We start from the raw sequence: 19,140 nt of genomic DNA, 5'->3' as shown, positions 1-19,140 counted from the left end.
TACCTCTTGTCCTGTTGCTGCTGTGGTTTCAAGAGAAGGCAAATTGAATGTTTGTGCAATTCCCATAGGCACAGGAATTCCCCAAGCCCCTGCCAATAGAAATGAGAGCTGGCTGCTTGATGCATCTTGACAAGGGCTGATGCTCCCCAGCGTGGGCATCCAGCGCTGTCTCCTCTCTGACTCTGCTTTCCAGGATGGAGCAAAAGAAGCAGCTTGCTAAAATTACATCTTAGATGGGAGGAGGTAGCTTGGAAGAGAGTGTAAAGCAGGCAGGCTTTTATTTTTGTATTGTTACTCCCCTTGAAGGGCCTGTGAGATCTCAGGCTTTTCTTTTTTTTTTTTATCACTTCAATTATTGTCTGACAGCCACTAGTTTCTGCAGCAGGAAAATTGGTGGCTCATCTGCTGCAAGGCAGGTGTGGATAAACAAGGTGGAAATCTCCCCACAGGCAGACTTTGCATGCCAATTTAAAATTGGCTTCTCCTGTGGAGGGATGGGAGAGGGAGGTTAACCCTGATGTGCTTAGGAAGGCATGAGTTTTTCACTTTGACACTTAAATGGCTTTGAGTCTTGTTTTGGATGTGCAGCTTGCTTTGGAAAAAGTCCCCAGGGGCTTGGAGTGCAACATATATGGGAGTGAGCAGCGGATTGTGTCGGAAGAAATCAGCTGATACGAAGATTGTAGTTGGAGAATTGATAATGCTGGACATTGTCATACATTTAAGCACAGATCTGAAATTAGTTTTCTACAAGACATGGGCTCTTTGCCTCTTTTACACAGAGAGGAAAAGCTGGAACTTTAGACAGAGTAAGCTGAACCACTGCACCACCTGAAGATGCATCCTTCCTTTTCCTCATTCTCCTCCTTCCACTGCTATATTGCAGCTCTTAAATTCTGGATCACAGCCCTGCAGGTACCAGGGGCTGTTTGAGTGAAATCATGCCTGACCAATCTAATAGACTTCAATGATGAGATGATTGGCTGAGTGGATGAGGGGAGAGCAGTGAGTGGATGTTGTTTATCTTTTCTTTATCATGGTTTTGGATACCATTTCCCATAACTTCCTCACAGACAAGCTGATGAACTGCAGACTAGATAAGCAGACTGTGCGGTGTATTGACAACTGGCTGAACTTCCAGGCTCATGCTGTGATCAGTGGCATGAAATCTAGCTAGAGGATAGCCACTAGTGATGTGCCCTGGGGATCAATACTGGGGCTGATAGTGGTTATCATGTTCATTAATGGTTTGAATGGTGGGGCAGAGTGGCACCATCAGCAAGCTTGCAGATGATATGAAGTTGGAAGGAGTTGTTGATACACGAGATAAGTGCCCTGCAATTCAGAGGGATCTTGACAGGTTGGAGAAATGGGCAGGCAGACACCTCATGTAGCTCAACAGAGAGAAATGCAACATCCTGCACCTGGGGAAGAGTAACCCCACAATAACAACATCCTGGGGGCTGACTGTCTGGAAAGCAGCTTTGTGGAAAAGGATGTAGACAACAAGTTGGCCAAGAGCCAGCAATGTGCCCTTGCAGTAAAGAAGGACAATGGCATGCTGTGTTAGGCATAGCTTTGCCAGTGGTTTGACTGGGGTCTTTCCCCTGTGCTGAGTACTAGTGAGACCACAGCAGGAGTGCTGTGTCTAGTTCGGGACTCTCCAGGGCAAGAGAGACATGGACATACTGGAGTGAGTCTAGTGAAGAGCCACAGAGATGAAGGGATTGGAGTAACTGTCACATGAGAAGAGGCTGCAAGAGCTGTGACTTTGTAGCCTGAAGAAGAGAAGGCTCGGGGAGGATCTTCTTAATGTAAAATACCTGAAAGGGGGGTGCTTAGAAGATGGAGCTAGGCTCTCTGAAGTGATGTCCAGTGACGGGATGCAGTGGGCACAAACTGAAACGCAGGAGGGCTTGTCTGAACATCAGGAAACGTTTTTTCTTTTTTTTTCTTTTTTTTCTTTTTTTTACTGCGAGGCTCACTGAGCACTGGCACAGATTGCCTAGGAAGGTTGTGGAGTCTCTGTCCTTGGAGATAATAAAACACAATCTGGACATTGTCCTGGCTAGTTGGCTCTAGGTAGCCAGAGCAGGGCAGGTTGGACAAGATGATCTCCAGAGCTTTCTTCCAATCTCAACCATTCTGTGAATAAAGAGGTTGAAGCCAGATTTTTCTCAATGGCACTTGGTGACAAGACGAGAGGCAATATGCAGAAAATTAAATGCAGGAGGTCCCACTTAAGCATTTGGAGGGGGGGGAACCTCAACAATTTTATATGGTGAGTCTAGAACAGGTTACCTAGATAAATAGTGGAGTGTCTGTCCTTGGAGATACTCAAAATCTGACTGGACATGGCCCTGAGAAACCTGTTCTAGTTGACCCTGCTAGATGACTTCCAGAGGTCCCTTCCAACCATAACTGTGAAACTCTGAGCGCTTCAAGCCAGCTTCTGCAGAAAGTTGGGCAGCTTGTCTGAACTTGACAATAATCAGACTCTGCTTGAGCGGCTTAACTAGGCGCTCTCAGCCCTTCCCTCAGTGGAGTGGGAGGGTGACTGAACAGACCTGAGGGAAAGCTGCAGGCAGGCCCGGCAAAGCACTGTGTCCCTGCAGAGAGCTGGCCTGGGGCTGCCAGCTTTGGGGTGATCAAAGCAGATGCCAGGAGGCTTTTGCTAGAGCCTGAGAGAAAGAAATGGGGGGCAGATGGGGCGATACAGTGGGAGTGCTGTGGCTGCAGAGTTGGTTCTGTGGTTTGCACTCTGGCAGTGCAAACTATATCTGAGCACTCTTCTGACTAGCCACGTAGAAATCATCTGTGAGCTTGAGATTGCCAGAAATCTTTCTCCTTCCTGCCTGTGTTGCCCTGTCCTTTCCTTTGTCTGCTAGTGGTTATCACTTAAGCCAAGTTGTTGGCTTTTGACATTTTCTGGCCCTCTAGTCCCTCATTATCGCCTTTCTACCCTGCCACAGGATTCCTAGACATCAGTCATTCTCTCCTTCAGTCTGGCTGTTAGCTGATCCATTCTGCAGTCTTGAGATGGGAACCACATTTTCCCCCCTTTCCACATGTCCTGACCAGCTCCCTAGCACCTCCTGGGAAAGTTTCGAAACCTCTGCTTGCATTTCCCCACTTGCCTAGTGGCATGTTAGGATCCCACAGAGCCTGATGCCTTGTGCTTTAATGTGTCTGACCTCAGGGATCAATACTACTGTTTTGGCCAAAGAAATAACCGTGCATAACGAGGTTTATAGCATCGATTCCCTAGGCTAGGGCTCTTTGTTTTCACAAGCCACCAAGCTTGTCCCTCCCTTCCAAATAACCTGGATTGACAAATAAAATGTAAAAAATCAATAGTCGTCTCCATGCTTTTCTGGCCTGGGGGCATCCATGTGACCTGAACACCCTCCCTTTCCTCCTCACCTCACCCTCTAGCAATCAGTATGCTGCATCCCCTTGTTGCTGGGCTGGTTGGGGTCTGATGATGAATGTGTTGCTGCTGCATAGAGGGAATAGAAATTATTTCCTGCTCAGGAGTGCAATTTAAAAGTGTTGGGGACAGGGAGAGGAACTGTGGGTTACTTTTGAGGTGCTCAAAAGTATGGGTGGGCAGGATATTCTCTTTATCAGCCTCCCTCAGTGGTTGTCATCAGATATGCAAATGATTACCAATTGTTGGCTGAGGGGTTTTTTTGTTGGTGGTTTTTTTTTTTTTTTTTTCCAATGAGATCTTATTGCTAATGAACACCTCCCTTGATTGCCACTTATCACCTGATGGGGGTCTCTTGGAATCTGCCCCAGATCAAGTGGCTTTTGCGGTTCTTGCCATCTTTTTCCTGAGATCTGCCCCTACCAGGCTGGGAGAAGGCATACTGGTATTGCTGTTCATTTTGGAAACCTTTTGCTCCTTCCTCTATCACAGCTTCAGACGAAGAGCAGCGCAGCGCACGGGCTTATTGGGATAGTGTACCCTGTTGTCTGATGTCTGCCCAGGGCAGTAGGGACCAAGGCAGATTATGGCTCTAGCTGATTTCAGCTGAAGATAGCGTTCCTGCATGCAAAATGTAGCCTTCCGAGGAAGTAAAGAATGGAAGTTCTCATTGATTCATGTTACCCTTCCCCCAAAGAAGTTGGGAAACTCCTCCCAAAAAGGAGAGAGTTGGGAAAAGGCTTTCATAGTTCTTGGTCTTGATTACAATTTATTAAGTTTTAAGGCAATAATGGTTCTTCTTAATTAAAACCAAACTTGAGATGCCACCCTGGAGAGCGAGTCACACACACATATGTGAGCTTCCTCTCTGTTTTCTCCTTTCTACTATGGAAGCTTCATACCTTCTGTTTCCAAAATACTTCTCTCCCCAACCATTATCATTAAACAAGCTCTGGAAAAACACAAAAGCAAAGGTGCAGGTCTGTCTTTTGACATTACATACTAGTCTACTGGGTATCCAGCTGTACAGAGCTTGTGTGTGCTCATCATTTTGATGAGCAGGATGCACGGTCTCCTCTCAAACTCTGGGAAGGGGCCAGTTTTTCTCCATGTCCCTTGCTATAAAATGAAATGCGTCCATAGGGAATAATATGCACTTATTCAAAGGCTGTTCAGTTATAATTGGTACGAGGGATGCCAGTGGGAAATGTGTTAGAATAGAAACCTTGCCTGGCAAGGGGTGTTTGTGAAAAGGACTTACTGGTCTCTCTGCTTCCTGGGACAATTATTTCAGTGACAGTAAGAGGGTAATGGATTTGTTGTAAGCAACATCCAGTCTTGCTGTTGAAAAGCTTTTCACCTTAAGGGACAGCTCCAAAATACACTCAAGCTTTATAGTATGATCTTTCTGACCATTAGAAGCATGGGTCTGAGGAACAAACCTCTAGTTTCTTGTGCTGTTGCTTGTGTTGGTTTCCTTGTACCCCACACTTCTGTGGCATCTTTCACACTCAGGTCTCTAAAGCTTCAAGTGTGGTTGGTGTTTGCTTCCTAACTGTCCCTTGGTAGGGTCTTTAAGAAAGCTGTGGGACAGTGATCAGAACAGGCAAGCAGGAATCAGGATTTCTGGCTTGTCTTCTTGGCTCTGCCACCAACTGCACGATCTCAGTTGAGTCATTTGGTATCTGTTGTTTTGTGGTGCGATCATCTTTGTGCTTGTTTTTTTTCTGTTGTAGGTTTTCCAACAAGTGGATTTCAACAAGAAGCCAGGACGTATGAGCGCTAAGCCTATAAACTTTGCAGTGATCTTGAAGCTTTCCAATGCTAACCTGCAGGAGAAGGCCTTCCGAGTAAGTGGAACCCCAGCGGCCAACAGTGCACAGTTTCTCTGTAAGCAGCGGAGTTGCCCTAGTGATATGCTTTGTGTTCCTGTCCTGTAAGGCTGGAGACTCATTTCCCAAACTGGGCGCTGTAAGGTTTAGTTCCTATCTGATATCTCTGTTTCTGCTTCCCCTGCTCAGGACGGACTCATTGAACAGCTTTATGACCTGATGCTTGAGTATCTCCATTGCCAAGCCTACAGCATTGGATTCCCAGAGTTGGTTCTCCCAACTGTCATTCAGGTAAGGTGTAAGATGCTTCTTAGTCGTGCTGTGAATGTGCACAGAGCGGGATAAAGTCATTTAAGCTAATGGTGAGCTCAAGATGGTCCTCACAATGTGAGGGGAGAGCTGTTTACCTTTTCTTAATTATAGTTTTTCTTTGCATTTTGGGGAATTCTTGGGGAGGAACAGAGGCATTGCATCTAATTAGGAGGCTGAAGGTAGATGAAAGTGGCTGTGGAGTTAGCCACTGTGGAACAGAGGACTGTATAACTGCTGTAGAGATATGTTTTTGACTAGTGAACGCAGATGAGTTCTTGGCAATTCAGAGTTGTCCGAATTGCTGTATTGTTTCAGAGCAGTACCTGTGCTCTGTGAGCCCGTACTTTTCCTTATGGCCTCCCTCACATGCTCTCCACAAGATGGCAATCTTCCCTCCTTTCACAGTGTCTCCATCAACTGGGGCACTTTCTCCCCAGGTCCCTCCATACAAAACAGTACAATTCTTGTCTCCATCCCTCCTCCTTGCTGCACCTAACGGTAGTGCTGCAAAGTAGTCTCCTTTGCGTCTCCCCTGGCATTCCACGGTGCAGGGTGTTCTTTCTAGCCACTTCATGTTTACATACTTCGTTGTCCGCAACAAAACCGCCTACTAGTGCTGTGCGTGGGTGTTTTGTGCATAATCCTTCCCTGATACCTTGCTTGCTGGGTGGCTTCAGTTTTGAATGAGCAGTGACCTCTCTGCTTTGAACAGTAAGATTGCTCAGTGCAAACGTGTTGGAACTTGTTCCCTCCCTTCGTCCCAGTCCTCTCTATTTTTAACTCGTGAGTGGCAGGTGTCATACGAGTTTGGCAGAGGGCTGCTGTCGTATCCTCCATGGGGACGTGAACCTCCGCTTTGCTTTGGTGTCTGCCACGAGACCCTGTGTCTGTATACCTTGTTGCTACGATGCCTCTGGTTGACATGGGAGTAATGTCTCGGTTGGGACCCACAGGCTGCTTGGGAGGCAAATCTCCTTGTTTCTGTTGTATGTAATAGGCTGGCATGTGTCAGGCGCATGACTCTTGGCTGGGTCCCTGCAGCCTGGCACAGGCCATTGCCTAGCTGGCATTAGGCTGCTTTGGCTAATGTGAGCTGACAGGCAGTCTCTGTGCTAGGAGAGCAGCTCCTGTGCTTGCTCTCGCTTTGCGTGCCTCTCTCTTATCGGCAGCGAACAAAGCCCTTTCCTCTCAGCCAGCAGCTGTTGAGAGCATCGAAGCTGTCGGAGCCGATGTTCTAGCTGGAATGAAAAACGGCTGACGGCCCTCTGGCACCAAGCGCCCTGTGGCTTCCAAACACACCCTGGGACCAGCCTGTATTTCTGCAGAGAATTAATGCTATCGGATTCCTATTTGGCTGCCACTAACCACAGCCTCGTGGCGTCTGCTGGGCTGGGGTGCTGAGGTTAGCTTCCCAAAATCTCAGAGTCTTCGGGAAAGGGGGGGGGGGGGGGGCTTTTCTCCTGGAACGGTTCCAGTTAACTGTAAAAATCCATCTGTCCTGATTCTTCCTCCCCGATGAGCTCACGCTTCTCTCAGTGCCGTGTCGTAGGGGCTGTGTTCCAGCTGGCGACGGTTGCGTTCCTCGTCTTCTGGTCAGCGGCTTTGGGAGAAGCTAGGCTGAACTGCCTTCAAACTGAACTTTAAAACCTCCCTGCCTGGAAGGCAGGAAGGACCCTGGCAGATCAAAGGAAAGGAGAGCCAGGAGGGGCGGAAGACAGTTCAAAGGCTTCTGTTCTGCCCAGCTGCTGGGATGACCCTATGGCGGTCACTGCCTCCACAGGCTGGTGAGGACCTCAGAGTGCAGAGCCTGTGTGCCTGGATGCTTGGAAGAGACTGCCTCTTCCCTCCTCTAGAGCCCTGACAAGCATCACAGAGCAGAGGTGGGAGGTTGAAGGGAAGAACTGGGCAGACATCGATAAGGGGTAGGTACTGCTGGGTGGAGGCAAGAGATGGCATGATCTAGGCATGGCTTGCAGCTAGACAGAAGGGCAGGAGGTGCCGGTTTGCCTTGCCAGCAGCCACTCCTCCTGCTGCTCGCTCTCTGTCCCGAGTTGAATATTCTCTCTGCTTTTTGTGAGTAGGGGATTGGGCTTAATTTGGGTTCCCTGCAACACACGCGCACCCCCAGCTGCTTCAGATCATTTATAGTTCTCTGCATCGTTTACAGTAAGAGGAGCTGGGGTTTTGCTGTGGTCTCTGCTGGTATAAACCATTGGTGTTTAAGGCTGGCAGTTTGACAGAATCAATCCCGCTAATCACAGAGCTGCTTAGCTAGGAACCAATGTGAGATGTTAATGACACACACACGCACGCGTATGTTCTGATTGCTTTTATTCTGGAAAGATACGGTTGTTGTATTTGGCAGAGTGGAAAAAGGCATACACAGAGTCCCTTTCTCTCTCCCTCCTCTATCTTCTTTTACCTTCTTGGTTGTGTTCCCTGCCTCTTAACACAGGACTGAGATCTCATTACATTTCGTTAATATCTGTGGCAGATAGTGGTGGGACTGTGAGGGATTGCAGGGGTAGGAGAGAGGAGGGGGAGAGAAGAAATGAAGCATACGGCTGTGAGAGCGAACACACAACACCAAACTGCAGAGATAGAGCCTGAGATTTTGCAGGATTTCTGGTGACACTTCTGCAACGAAAGAAAAATGATAATGTATGTGGCAGCGGATGAAATGGATCTGGGGCTGCAGCTGTGGGGATCAAGTGAGATAAATCGAATGACAAATGCATCTCTCAGTGGAGATAAATATGCAGCACCTATAAAAAAATAAGTATTTTAGAAAGGGGGGGGTAGGTAGGACAGGCTTCACCAGCAGAAGAATAGTTTTGCTGATGGTTTCTTTGTACTTGTTTGATGGGCTGTATGCTTTGTGGAAAGGGGGGAAGGTGTTCATTTTAACTCCCATTTTTCTGAGTTGGATGTATGATGGCAGGTGGGCGTATGCTGGGCATAAAGGGACAAGAGAAGCCCCTGCTGCTAGGTAATGGGGGACATTCTCCATGTGTGTAGCAGACAGCAGATCCTGCAGCATTATACCCATCAGGAGAGCAGTGTCCTGACAGAGAGGGGCTAGGTGTGACTGTCACCTCTTGATTAACATTTAATACCTATCCACTTGGCATGTAAGATCAAGTCAACGTGTGGGCTTGACAGGAGGGAGACATCGTCTTCCTTCCCTTAGCTCTGTCTTTTGAGGCAGAACATTTGAAGCTGTAAGTAGAGAAGGCAGTACTGTATTTTCTGACTAGAAACACTTTATCTCTATCATGATAGCATCTGCAGGTCCCAGCTGAAGTGAAGATTCCATTGTGGTTAACCATTTTCTTTTGCCTTGTTGGATCTCTAAATCAAGTGTCTGTGTTGTGTGCGTGTATGTGTGTATATATATATGCCTCTAGCAAAGAGCTTGGCCTGCAGAATTTGGACAGCACTCCGGAGACTTGTCTTGGAGTTGGTGAAAAGTGTTAGGAGACAGTGTTGTAAACTGGAATTCAAGCCATGAGTCAATCTGGGCACCCCCATCTCTCTTTCTGTCATCAAAAGTATCCACTGCTGCCTCAGCTTTTAGTCTGGAGGTGTCAGAACAGTGCAGTGGTGTTGGAGGGCGGTTTGTATTAGGAGGGGAAATCTTCTCTGGTGGGGAGAAAAGAGGTTTGCTCGAAAACAAGGCTACTGAGATAAAAAAAGAAAACAACACAAAAATGTGCTGTTTTCAATGAAGTCTCATTGTCTGAGAGTAGTGAAATGTGCTTTGGGTGCAGAAAGAGGGCAGGAGCAGATTCTCTGCGAGTAGGATGGTCCTTGCCCTTTGCAGCAGTAGGGTTTGTGGTTTCCTGGCAGACTGGCTCTTGTCCTGAGGGTTACACATAAAGCCTTGGGTCTAAAAGAAAGAATTGCCTAGGCGCATGCTGCACAAGTTGTTCACAGAGATGGTTATTTTGTGAATATTTGTGTGGTGGCTGTGTGGGTTTGTGCCCTTGAAAAATCCGTGGTGCCAGATGGAGTTGGGTTGGTACAGTCAGACACTAAGCAAACTTCACCCCATGTGACTCTGCAGATGGCCATCTGTCCTGACCCACAGCTCTGCTGCTGTAGCAGCACCAAATTTTCCCACCGAGCTATGCCAAAGACCCTTACTCCCAGTCTGCAGACACTTCCACCCCAATTTTAAGTCTCTTCTCAAACTCTGCCTTCAATCCCAGCCATCAGTCTCATCCACAGCCTCTTGTATTTGGTGTTCCCACTCCTGTATTGGCTGGTGTTCTACAGTCTTAACCCACAGGCACCTTTCCCCATTCTAATCCTGGCTTCCCTGTGTTTTTGGCCATCTAGTATCCACTGTTATTCCTGGTCTCCGTGCATCTGGTCCACAGTCCCTCTTAATACTTGGTGGAACAGGAGACAGGGATATTGTAACTATAATGGCAGCTAGGAGCTGAGGCCCCAGTGAGCATAGAATTCTTTCCTGCTGGTTGCTTGAACTCCACTGACACATTTTTTTTCAGAAAGAAGTAGTGTTAGAGGGTGCAAAGAGCTGTTTTTGAGCAAGGCCCCCGCACTGGGTTGCGTACAAACATCTGGCCTGTCACTGCAACTCTTTGCATCCTCCCAGCCTGGAGTGGCAGGACCCCCAGGGCTGAATATGGATGATACATTGGAGTATGGTATGAACTGAAGGGAAAAGGCACCCCATGCTGTCTGTCACTGGGGGCGGGAAATGTTTTTTTGCTGATGGGATCTGTTTATGGAAACTATTATGTTGCTTTCATTCTTCCTCTCCTTTTCCTCCTCCCAGCTAAAATCTTTCCTGAAGGAATGCAAGATTGCCAACTACTGCAAGCCTATCCGGCAGCTCCTGGAGAAACTGCAGGAAAATTCTGCCTACATCGCCAGCAGGCGTCAGAAAGCCACCTTCGGCGTGGCCAGCAGGGAGTCTGTGGTGAGTCTGCTACTTCGATTTGGGCTTCCTGGAAAGACAGTCAGACTCTGGCTGCTGGGGTTGAGCGGGTGGCAGAGGGAGGAGGGACGACGAGATCATGGAAACGGGAGTGTGTGGGGTGGGGCAGATGTTCACAAACAACTGAACTCGGCAGGGCTCTGATGCTATAGCTGGCAAAACTCTGCAGCCAAGAGCCTCATGGAAAACACAGTCCATAAATTACACCCTTCTATTATTTATAACACACACATAAGCACAGAAGCGCCTTGCTTTGCTGGGGCATCTCCTTTTCTGAGAAGTTTCTTTGTTTTCATCATCCTATTCTTGATAGTTCATGCCAGTTCATGCCTAAAGCGATAAGAGGGATTCTGCTGCCTCTGTAAGTGTGTTGTTTCCTCCTAGTCTGTCGAGACTAGTCTCCAGCAGTGTAGAACCAAGGCATCGGCAGACTGCTATGTGGCAGTTCAGGATCCTAAGACAAACCTTTCCCCGTTTTCCTGGGCCCTTGTGGAGACAGAGCTATAGAATCAGGGCAGTTAGGAGCCATAAGAACAGTAATCAAGCATCCTGGGCACTGCATTTTCTTCTCAAGAGAGGTGCTATTACATTCTTCTGTCTGCAGCCTAAGCATCCAGCCTGCTGAGAAAATGCTGAGCACAGTTGGCACCTAGAAAAGTTGCAGTGACTCTTGGTGGCTCATAGCGCCTGTGGAGCAGTTGAGTTAAACGTCAGGATTCTACCTTAGTGATGAGATAAAGAGGAGTGACTAAGGTGATGATGGAGACCCCTCCCCCCCCTTATCTTAGGAAGTGAACTGTAGCACAGCTAGAAAACGGTATATTAGAAGGCGTGTTAGCTAATAGTTGGCCATCTGGCGAACGGGCTGAGATGCTACCTTTTTCCTTGTTTCCCCTGCTCCAGGAGTCTGCCTGCTCTGAGCCAGGTCCTCCTAGGGATGGTGTAGCATATTGTCAGGACATTCCTTTCATTGTCCTTGCTTGAAGCTTTTTTTTTCTTTTGCTTTGCTCCATGCTTCTTTGGAGACCCGTTGACCTGACCTAAACTCTGAGGTGTTTGAAATCCAGGCCCTATGTAAATGAAGCCAAATGGAAGGTAGCCTTGTTAATTAAGCTTTGTTTGTTGTTAGCTTCGAGTTGGACATTTTACATTTTATCTTTGCTTTTTATCTAGCACAGCAGCCTTTGCAAGCCTGATAACAGGTGAACTGTGTGTGTTCATGCATGCCTCTCAGTGTGAGAGGAAGTAGTGGGTCTGATTCTTCTTTGCCTGGCAGGAGAGAGGTAAAAATATCTCTGTCTGCAAGGCAATTGATGGGTCAGACTGGTCTCTCTGGCCACATGGTATCATTGGAAAGTCTGGAGTTCTTGCATCATTGAAAGCTCCACCTGTTGGCATGGAGCTGAGCACGGAGCAGAAGTTGCAGTGCAGACTAATTTGTCTTCAGACGCTAAGGGGTAGCGACTGCAGGACTGAAATCCTGACATATCAATGCCAGGACGCAGCAGTGCTATTCTGGGATTAAGGGGTTGATGGACCTGGGTTTGAAGTGACTAAGTAGTCTTTGATTCTGTAAATGCCATTCTGGGTTGGACTGTTTTTGCTAAAGGAATTAACTTCCCGTCTGGAGTGAAGTGGTTAGGGTTTTGTTGTTTTGTACTTTTTGCGGGCAATGCTGTGACCACCCACCCACTCTGCAGAGGTAGAGATTTCGGCCTCTAGGGCTCTCCGTGAAACAGATGAGCTGGGGAAGGTCATTGGCTAAATAAAACAGGGTTTCCAACAACTCTGCCACTGTCTGCTTTTCCCAGCAACTCTGGCTGTAGTCCCTTGTGTAAGAACTAAATGATGGTTTTAACATCTTGCTGCCTGTATGTCTCCTTGCTGACATTGGTGCACTTGCTTTCCCAGGGACATCTGGGTGGCTGAGTAGCACGAATCAGGCCGGATTGGCTCTGGAGGGGCAGCAACAGGCAGCCTGCCTTGAGTAAGGGAGGTTGGTTAAAGGAAGCAGGCACCGGTTTGCCAAGCCTGTTTGGAGACGGCTGTTTTGCCATTTAAAGGGTTAGAGCAACAGGGTAAAGTGCTGCTCGGGGAGGATGCCTGGACTGCCCGTGCAAGCTGTATTTTTGCACCGTGGTGGTGTCCTGTGAGAGAAGGGAGCCTTTCTCTTCCTTCAGTTAATGGGATATCAGTGCTCCTGGGAGCAGAGGAAACAGCCTACTCAGTACTTCTATGGGGTGGAAGAGCCCGTAGAGGCTTATCTTTTGTGCCCCGGTGGCCCTGTGTTTTCCCCCTCTGCCTTTGCAAGCAGATGGTGTAGATTCCCAAGAAGGGCCAAAGCTCCCACAGAGACTGGGCTTCCCAGAACGATTTGGAGTGTCCCTCGAAGTCTGGGTTGAGTTTGCCAGGCTGTCTCCAAGATATGTGGGGCATTGGCACTTCTCACGAGCAAACACTGCCAGAAAAGGGAAGGGAAGGGGGGGGGGTGAGGGAAGGGGAGGTATTTGCGTGTCCCCCTTGCCAGCAAGAGCAATTGAAAGCAAATGCTCTCTGGTTTTCACATGCATGCATTTGTGCCTGGTCCACTGTAGGGAGCAGAGCCCAAATTCTGAGCTAATTCTTCCAGACAACATGCTGAAATGCAGCTTTCCTGGGGGGAGTTGCAGAGTAGTGGGTGTGCTTTAGAAAGGTGGGTTTTACCTAAGGGTCTATATTATATAATTTTAAAGAAAAAACAACCTGGGGATTGAACCTAGTGCTGCGGGGGGAGCATGATGGTGCAATGTTTAACTTAACATGGAGCGACTGTGGAGGGATCCCTCCTTGCATCCCAGGAACTGTGGTATGGAGGCATAGGCACACCAGATGTGTTTAGCCTGACTTCTTCCACGTTATTTTAAGATTGAGAACTTTTTTTTTTTTTTTTGGTAAGAAGCGGGTTAATATTTGAGAGTCAGTGCTTTTTTTGAGAGTACAATGCTAATAGGTTACTATAATAATTAAGGTCTTTGTGAGAGAAGCCAAAAAAGCGGAGCCTGCAGCTGAAGTTGAATCCAAATGCATAGTGTGCAGCTCTGATTTTAGGTTCGTCTGCACTAGTATGGGCCCTGGATTGGCAGGGGAAAATGCAAGGAAAGAAAAGGACCTGCAGTGTGTGCTGGGCTGCGTTACAGCTCTGTGGCTCCCAGGCAGACCTTTGCGCCAAGCTGGGGAACCTTCATTTAAGAACAGTGCAGCCCAGCAGGCTGTCACGCTTAATGAAATGTGAAGTGAGGGAATGAGCTGATGGAAAGCATTGCCTCATTTCCATGGGATTTCCAGATCTTCTGCATTCATCCCCATCTCACATTTCAGATGGGAGGTTTTTCTGGAGGGTGGGTGATGATCTTTGTTACAGTTGTGCAGGTGCTAACACTGTGGGCTTGATCCATGCTGGGTGTTGCCTGACAGCACAGTGATGCAAAAGCAGTAATAGAAGGAGAATTGCAAATGGTTAAAGGGTGTGATGGCATCCACTCTCTCAAAATTCCTGTTGAGGTGTTCTGACTGGAAAGATGGGAGTATTTTAATGGTCTCTTTTATCTCTGAATTCCAGCACAGTTTAAAACCAAAAGAGCCGTATCAGAACAAATAGACTTTTGCCCTCTGTAAGAAGAGTCTTTCTCAGAATTTGTCTATACCAAGCAGCATCAACAAATTGCCTGATTACAGTTGGCAGCCTGATATGAGCCTGATCTATAAATGGGGTGACTTTGTACTCCTCGGGAATTACTCCTCTTGCCGTAGTGGTGGGTCGGATCGACGGTAAAGCTGTGCTGTCTGCCGGCTGGCGTCTCCGCTCGCGAGTGCTGCTGGAGTCGGCGGTACATCAGCTGTGCTTTCAGTCAGCCTGCCGGGGAGGAGACCGGAGAGCAGACGCAGGCTCCGGCCATGCAGACCTGGAGCCGTGTTACAAACAGTCCCGTGGGGGTTGTGAGTCTGGGACCCGTGATTACCAGAAAGGGCCTGTTTGGCTTGATGCAGTATTGATAGCGCCTGTTACAGGATGCATAAATAGATTCTGCGCCATTAGAGTGCAGGTGACACAAGCTGGTCGCCATTTAATTGCCAAAGTTCAGCTCCTGGTGCCAGCTGCAGAGACCACAGATCATCTCCACATCCCTCCCAGTGATGGGCCAAGTCAAGAGCTGGCGTAGACTGATGTATTTCACTTCACAGTATATACTGAGTATTGCTTATTTGTGTAAGCTGGGAGCTCTGTGCTGCTATCCATTGCGGAGACCTGCTCTTTCTCTCTTGTTCAAGCACTGCTCTTTAAACAAACTTCTTCCTGTGCCTTGGCTCACAGGCTGCAGCCAACACCATGGCTCCCTAGTTTTGGGGCTCAGCTCCCCAGAAGCAGTTGATTTGAGATCTGCTGAAGAATATTTGAGCTGCTGCTGTGTTTTCTGCTGTGAAAATGGTCTGGCCTTTCGTTCCCACCCTCAAACAGGAGCATTGTGAACATACAGCTGCCCATACAGAGCTCTGGATTTGTTCTCGCCCCTGGATTCGGGATACTCTTTTTTGGATCTGTGTTGACCTTTGAGTGTATCTGTGCTAACCTTTGTTTCCATTGCTTGTTCCCTTCTTCCTTTGCCTGTTTCACTTCCTACTTGTATGTCATGACTTCCTGCTCACATTAGATTGACTTTTTACTGTGGGGTAATGCAAAGCCTCTGGGCACTGTGGTAATCCAGTCAACAGGTACAGTTCTGTGTGGGTTTTAAGTTAAAGGGATGTTGGCAGGTTAAGGAGAATGTATTTTAATATGACATAACACCACCTCCCTTTCAGCACTAACATGCCAAACGATTGAAGTGTAAAAGAATTTTTAACCATCTAATTTGCTTCCCACCATTTACGGTGTTTGCGCCTCCTTATTCTCCCTGCTTGGACAGCGGAAACAGGCTCGGCACTTCTTCGTGCTCTGTTCTCTCAAGGTTGGGATGAGTCCAAACGCTGCAGGGGAATGTTTGTTTCAAAAATAAAACACTTGGCTGTAGAACAGGGGGAACAGGCAGTCAGACATCTTTGGTACTTAGGTCTTGTTCTTGTAAATGCTTGTGTGAGGTTTTTCTGAATTAAAAAGCTAGAACTGAGCAGATGATCAAATGCCTCTGTTGAAGGAGCAGGGGACAAATTTTGTCCTGATAGATCCTCTGATCTGTCCCTTTGATTCCTACCTTCAGGTTTCAGTTGAAGTAATTTCTTTTTCATTATAGTAGGCTGCATCATCTGACTTGACTTCTGTGTCAGTGTCTTCTCGCTAGAGTAGAAGTGAATGTTCAAGGCCAAGATAGTAACAGTGGATCCCAGAAGGCATTAAGCTGATTTTAGGAGAGTCCATTGTGAATTCTTAGCAAATCTGAGAATCAGGCCTCTTCTAGGAGGGAGAAATAGGAATCTGGGAACCCACATTTCGGGCCACCACGCTGGGAAAACTTGGTGATCTTCCATAAGCTAAAGAATCTTATGCACCACCACATAGATGCTCCTTTATGAGAACTTTATGCTGTCCTTCAGCACCATTGGCATCCTGTGCTTTGGTATTGCATAAGTAAGCTGTTACATTGGCCAACCTGTCCATTTCATCTTTTGGCTTTCTTTGATTTCCCTGTAGTGCCCAGCATTGTTTTACCTAAGGAGAGTTGTCAGTCACACCACTTCTGACTCAGTGGTTGCTTAAATGGCTGTGCCTGAATTCACACTTAGTCCTGCTTGCATTCTTAGTCATGGTTGCCAGTTTCCTACCCAGAAGCTGGGAGAAGGTGGTTTGGGAAAGGGTCTTAACCTCTGCTCTTGACTCCCCGAGTTTGCCAAAGTTGTATTGGAAAACTGCTTTGAAAACCCTTCTTAAATTTGCACCCCCTCTCTCCACAGGAACAATGGGAGAAGCAGGTCAAAGAGGAAGGGACACCTCTGACCAAGTATTATACTCAGTGGAAGAAGCTAAGAGAGAAGGAGATACAACTGGAAATCAGCGGCAAAGAAAGAGTAAGAATGAAATGCCTAACTTGCTGGACAACATCTGTGCCATGGGAAGGCAAGAGAGCCATGTCCTGCCAATAGGATGGTAGCTGGTCAAAACCAGCTCCACTGGTGTGAGCTGAAATTGGCTTGAGCTGTGTGAGTGTGTAGGCTGGGCATTCTTGGACAGAGCATGAGTATGGCTGGACAGGAGCCTAGCTGGTGTCTTCAGCTCCCTATGGATTTGTCTTGCTGGGATCTCTGGGAGCAACATCTGTCCCCTCTGCCTGTAGCCTGTTCATTTGCCCAAGTTAATAGAGGATAGATGAGACAGGGTGAAGTAGCACTAGGGTAAATTTCCCTCTGTCCCTGTTTAGGTTCATGCCATTCAAGACCCATTGGTACAGCTGCCTTTGTAATTCAAGGCTAGGAAGCTGAAGACAATAGTGATCGAGCAATTGTGTGTACTGGCAGGGGTAGGTTGGGTAACAGATTCGATTGTGTCTGAGCAACTGGGGCAATAGCCTTACTGTAGATGTTACTTTTGGAGCAAGCATGTGATGTAGTTTTGAAGTTTAGACTGTACACACGGTGCCTGTTCTGTGTGTTCATCCCCACATTCATGGCCCTTCTCACATTACTTTGGGCAATTTACATAATTTCTTGCAAATTACATTGCTTTCTTGATAGAAAAGCAGAGCGGGTTGAGCTCCTGTAGGCCTTTAGTCCTTTTTCCAGCTCTGCGGAATGTGACTGGATTGCCATGCTAAAACCTAACTTTGCAAGAAAGTAAGGAGGGGAAGATGCCTCTCTTCTTAGCAAAGGGAATATCAGAGATGAGTTCTGTTTTGCATTTTCTTATTTCACCCATGTGGGGGTGGTTGGTTGTGAGGTGGGACTTGCTGTCTGGACAGAAGTGCTCAGACGGCCATTTCCCACATCTCCTGCCCAAGGGAAGGCTCCTTGGCCACTCCTCATGGCACCGCACTTCAGGATGCAGAAGGTGGGGGTGGGAGCTTGCTTACGTTAGGAGTCTAAAGGAAAGCTGTCTCGATGCTAATGCAATGAAAGTGGCTGAGCTAGGCTCTTGGCCAGGGAGCAGGAAATAGATATAATTGGTGTCTCCAGCGTATGGTGGGGAACAATTAAAATAATCGATGGGACATGAGGATGATTGGCTCTGAGACAAGTCGCAGACCGTGGTAGACGACCTGGGAGATCCTAGAAATGCTCAGTATTATATACCAGCCTGAGATAAGGACAGGAGGCTGAAATTCCCTGGGGCAGCCGTGCAGAGGGAACAAAAAGCACACTTGTTTTCGGTGCAAACCCAGCAGGAGAATGTGGCCTTTGCAGAAAGGAAATTGGGGGGTGGAACTAAGAAACAGCAAGAAGTGATGGCTGTGAGCGGGGCTAACCCTTGCCCAAAACTGGCCCTGCTGGTGTGAGCTGACACTTTCCTGGTACTGAAGCAGCTATCACAAAGGGAGAGGAGATCAGCCCTCGGTGGAGACAAGCCCCGGTCTCATGTTAAAGGGAAGAGGGGAGCTGGAGCTCCTTGGGGTGGCCTCCCCTTGAGGGGGGATTGCTTTTGTATAGCAAGGCTCAAGAGCGTGACTTCTGAAACGAGGGGAAGTCCGAAGGGCAGTGACAGGGACTTGTTTTCTCTTGGAGAAAGTGGGCTGAACAGATAAACCATAGAGAGAGACAAGACTTCGGACTTAGCTTTCTGAAAGGCCTGTGGTTGCCTGGCATCTTTGCTTGGTGAATGGGGCTGTTGTCTGTCTCGGTGGGGACTGCTAGCTTAATGATGCCGCATTGTGAGCCCCAGCAGGAGAGTGAACACCATGAGGCCCATTAGGGCTGGGAAAATCCATGTCCCATTAGCAGCAATTGGGGGGAAAAATAATAACAGAAAAAATCAGCCTGGCTCTCAGCTGCTATGAGCTGCAGCTTGCCTTATATAACAACGCTGACCCCGTCTGCCCATTCCATTTGCTTTTCCCAATGGTTTTTAATGGGATGTAGACTAATCGGCTTCGTGAGACTCAGTAGATTGTAACCCTCTAGCTGGGGATTAAAAGACCGGCCCCCAAATTACCTAATTTACTGCTACTGTGTGATGAACACAGGCTGTATCTGTGAGCTGTGGCTCAGTACAAGTCTCATTCCTTTGCTTTGTGATCACTCTGCAGCTAGTAGGGTTTTGCGGTGCCTTTATTTTGAGGTGCCCATCTTGAAGGCACTCCTGTGGAGTCTCAGAAAGTTGGAGGTAGCACAACTCAGCATGATTCAACACCAGGTCCTCTTTAATATGCTCAGGTTGAGTTCAGCCAGTACTGATGTCACCCAAAACTGTAGGCTGCCTTTGGAAATGGGAACTTTTCCTAGGCAGTATGAAAATAAAGAAGGCCCAGCTAACAGCCTCTGTTCCCTGCTGTACGTGCCCTCCACAGGACACTGGAGAAATTTTTCACAATGTTGAGATAAGTCCCTCTCTTTTGCTCCCTTGAATTAGAGAAGTTTGGAAAACTGGGGAAGACTGTTCCACATCATGTACATGAGACATTTTCTCAAACACAGCTCCA

General features: G+C 47.7%; 1 protein-coding gene across 1 annotated transcript in view; it reads left to right on the top strand.

The window, feature by feature from the left end:
• Window positions 1–19,140, top strand: part of NOC2L (nucleolar complex associated 2 homolog (S. cerevisiae)) — a 55,620-nt gene that overhangs the window by 21,354 nt on the left and 15,126 nt on the right. The window contains exons 13-16 of the mRNA XM_010577534.1: window positions 5,167–5,280; window positions 5,452–5,553; window positions 10,379–10,522; window positions 16,466–16,579. Of these exons, the coding sequence (XP_010575836.1) occupies window positions 5,167–5,280; window positions 5,452–5,553; window positions 10,379–10,522; window positions 16,466–16,579 (474 nt within the window). The remainder of the gene's footprint in view (window positions 1–5,166; window positions 5,281–5,451; window positions 5,554–10,378; window positions 10,523–16,465; window positions 16,580–19,140) is intronic.

Source organism: Haliaeetus leucocephalus, unplaced genomic scaffold (genome assembly GCF_000737465.1).
Source record: "Haliaeetus leucocephalus isolate CR32 unplaced genomic scaffold, Haliaeetus_leucocephalus-4.0 Scaffold556, whole genome shotgun sequence".
NCBI lineage: Eukaryota > Metazoa > Chordata > Aves > Accipitriformes > Accipitridae > Haliaeetus > Haliaeetus leucocephalus.
This window is presented reverse-complemented; position numbering and strand designations above follow the sequence as displayed.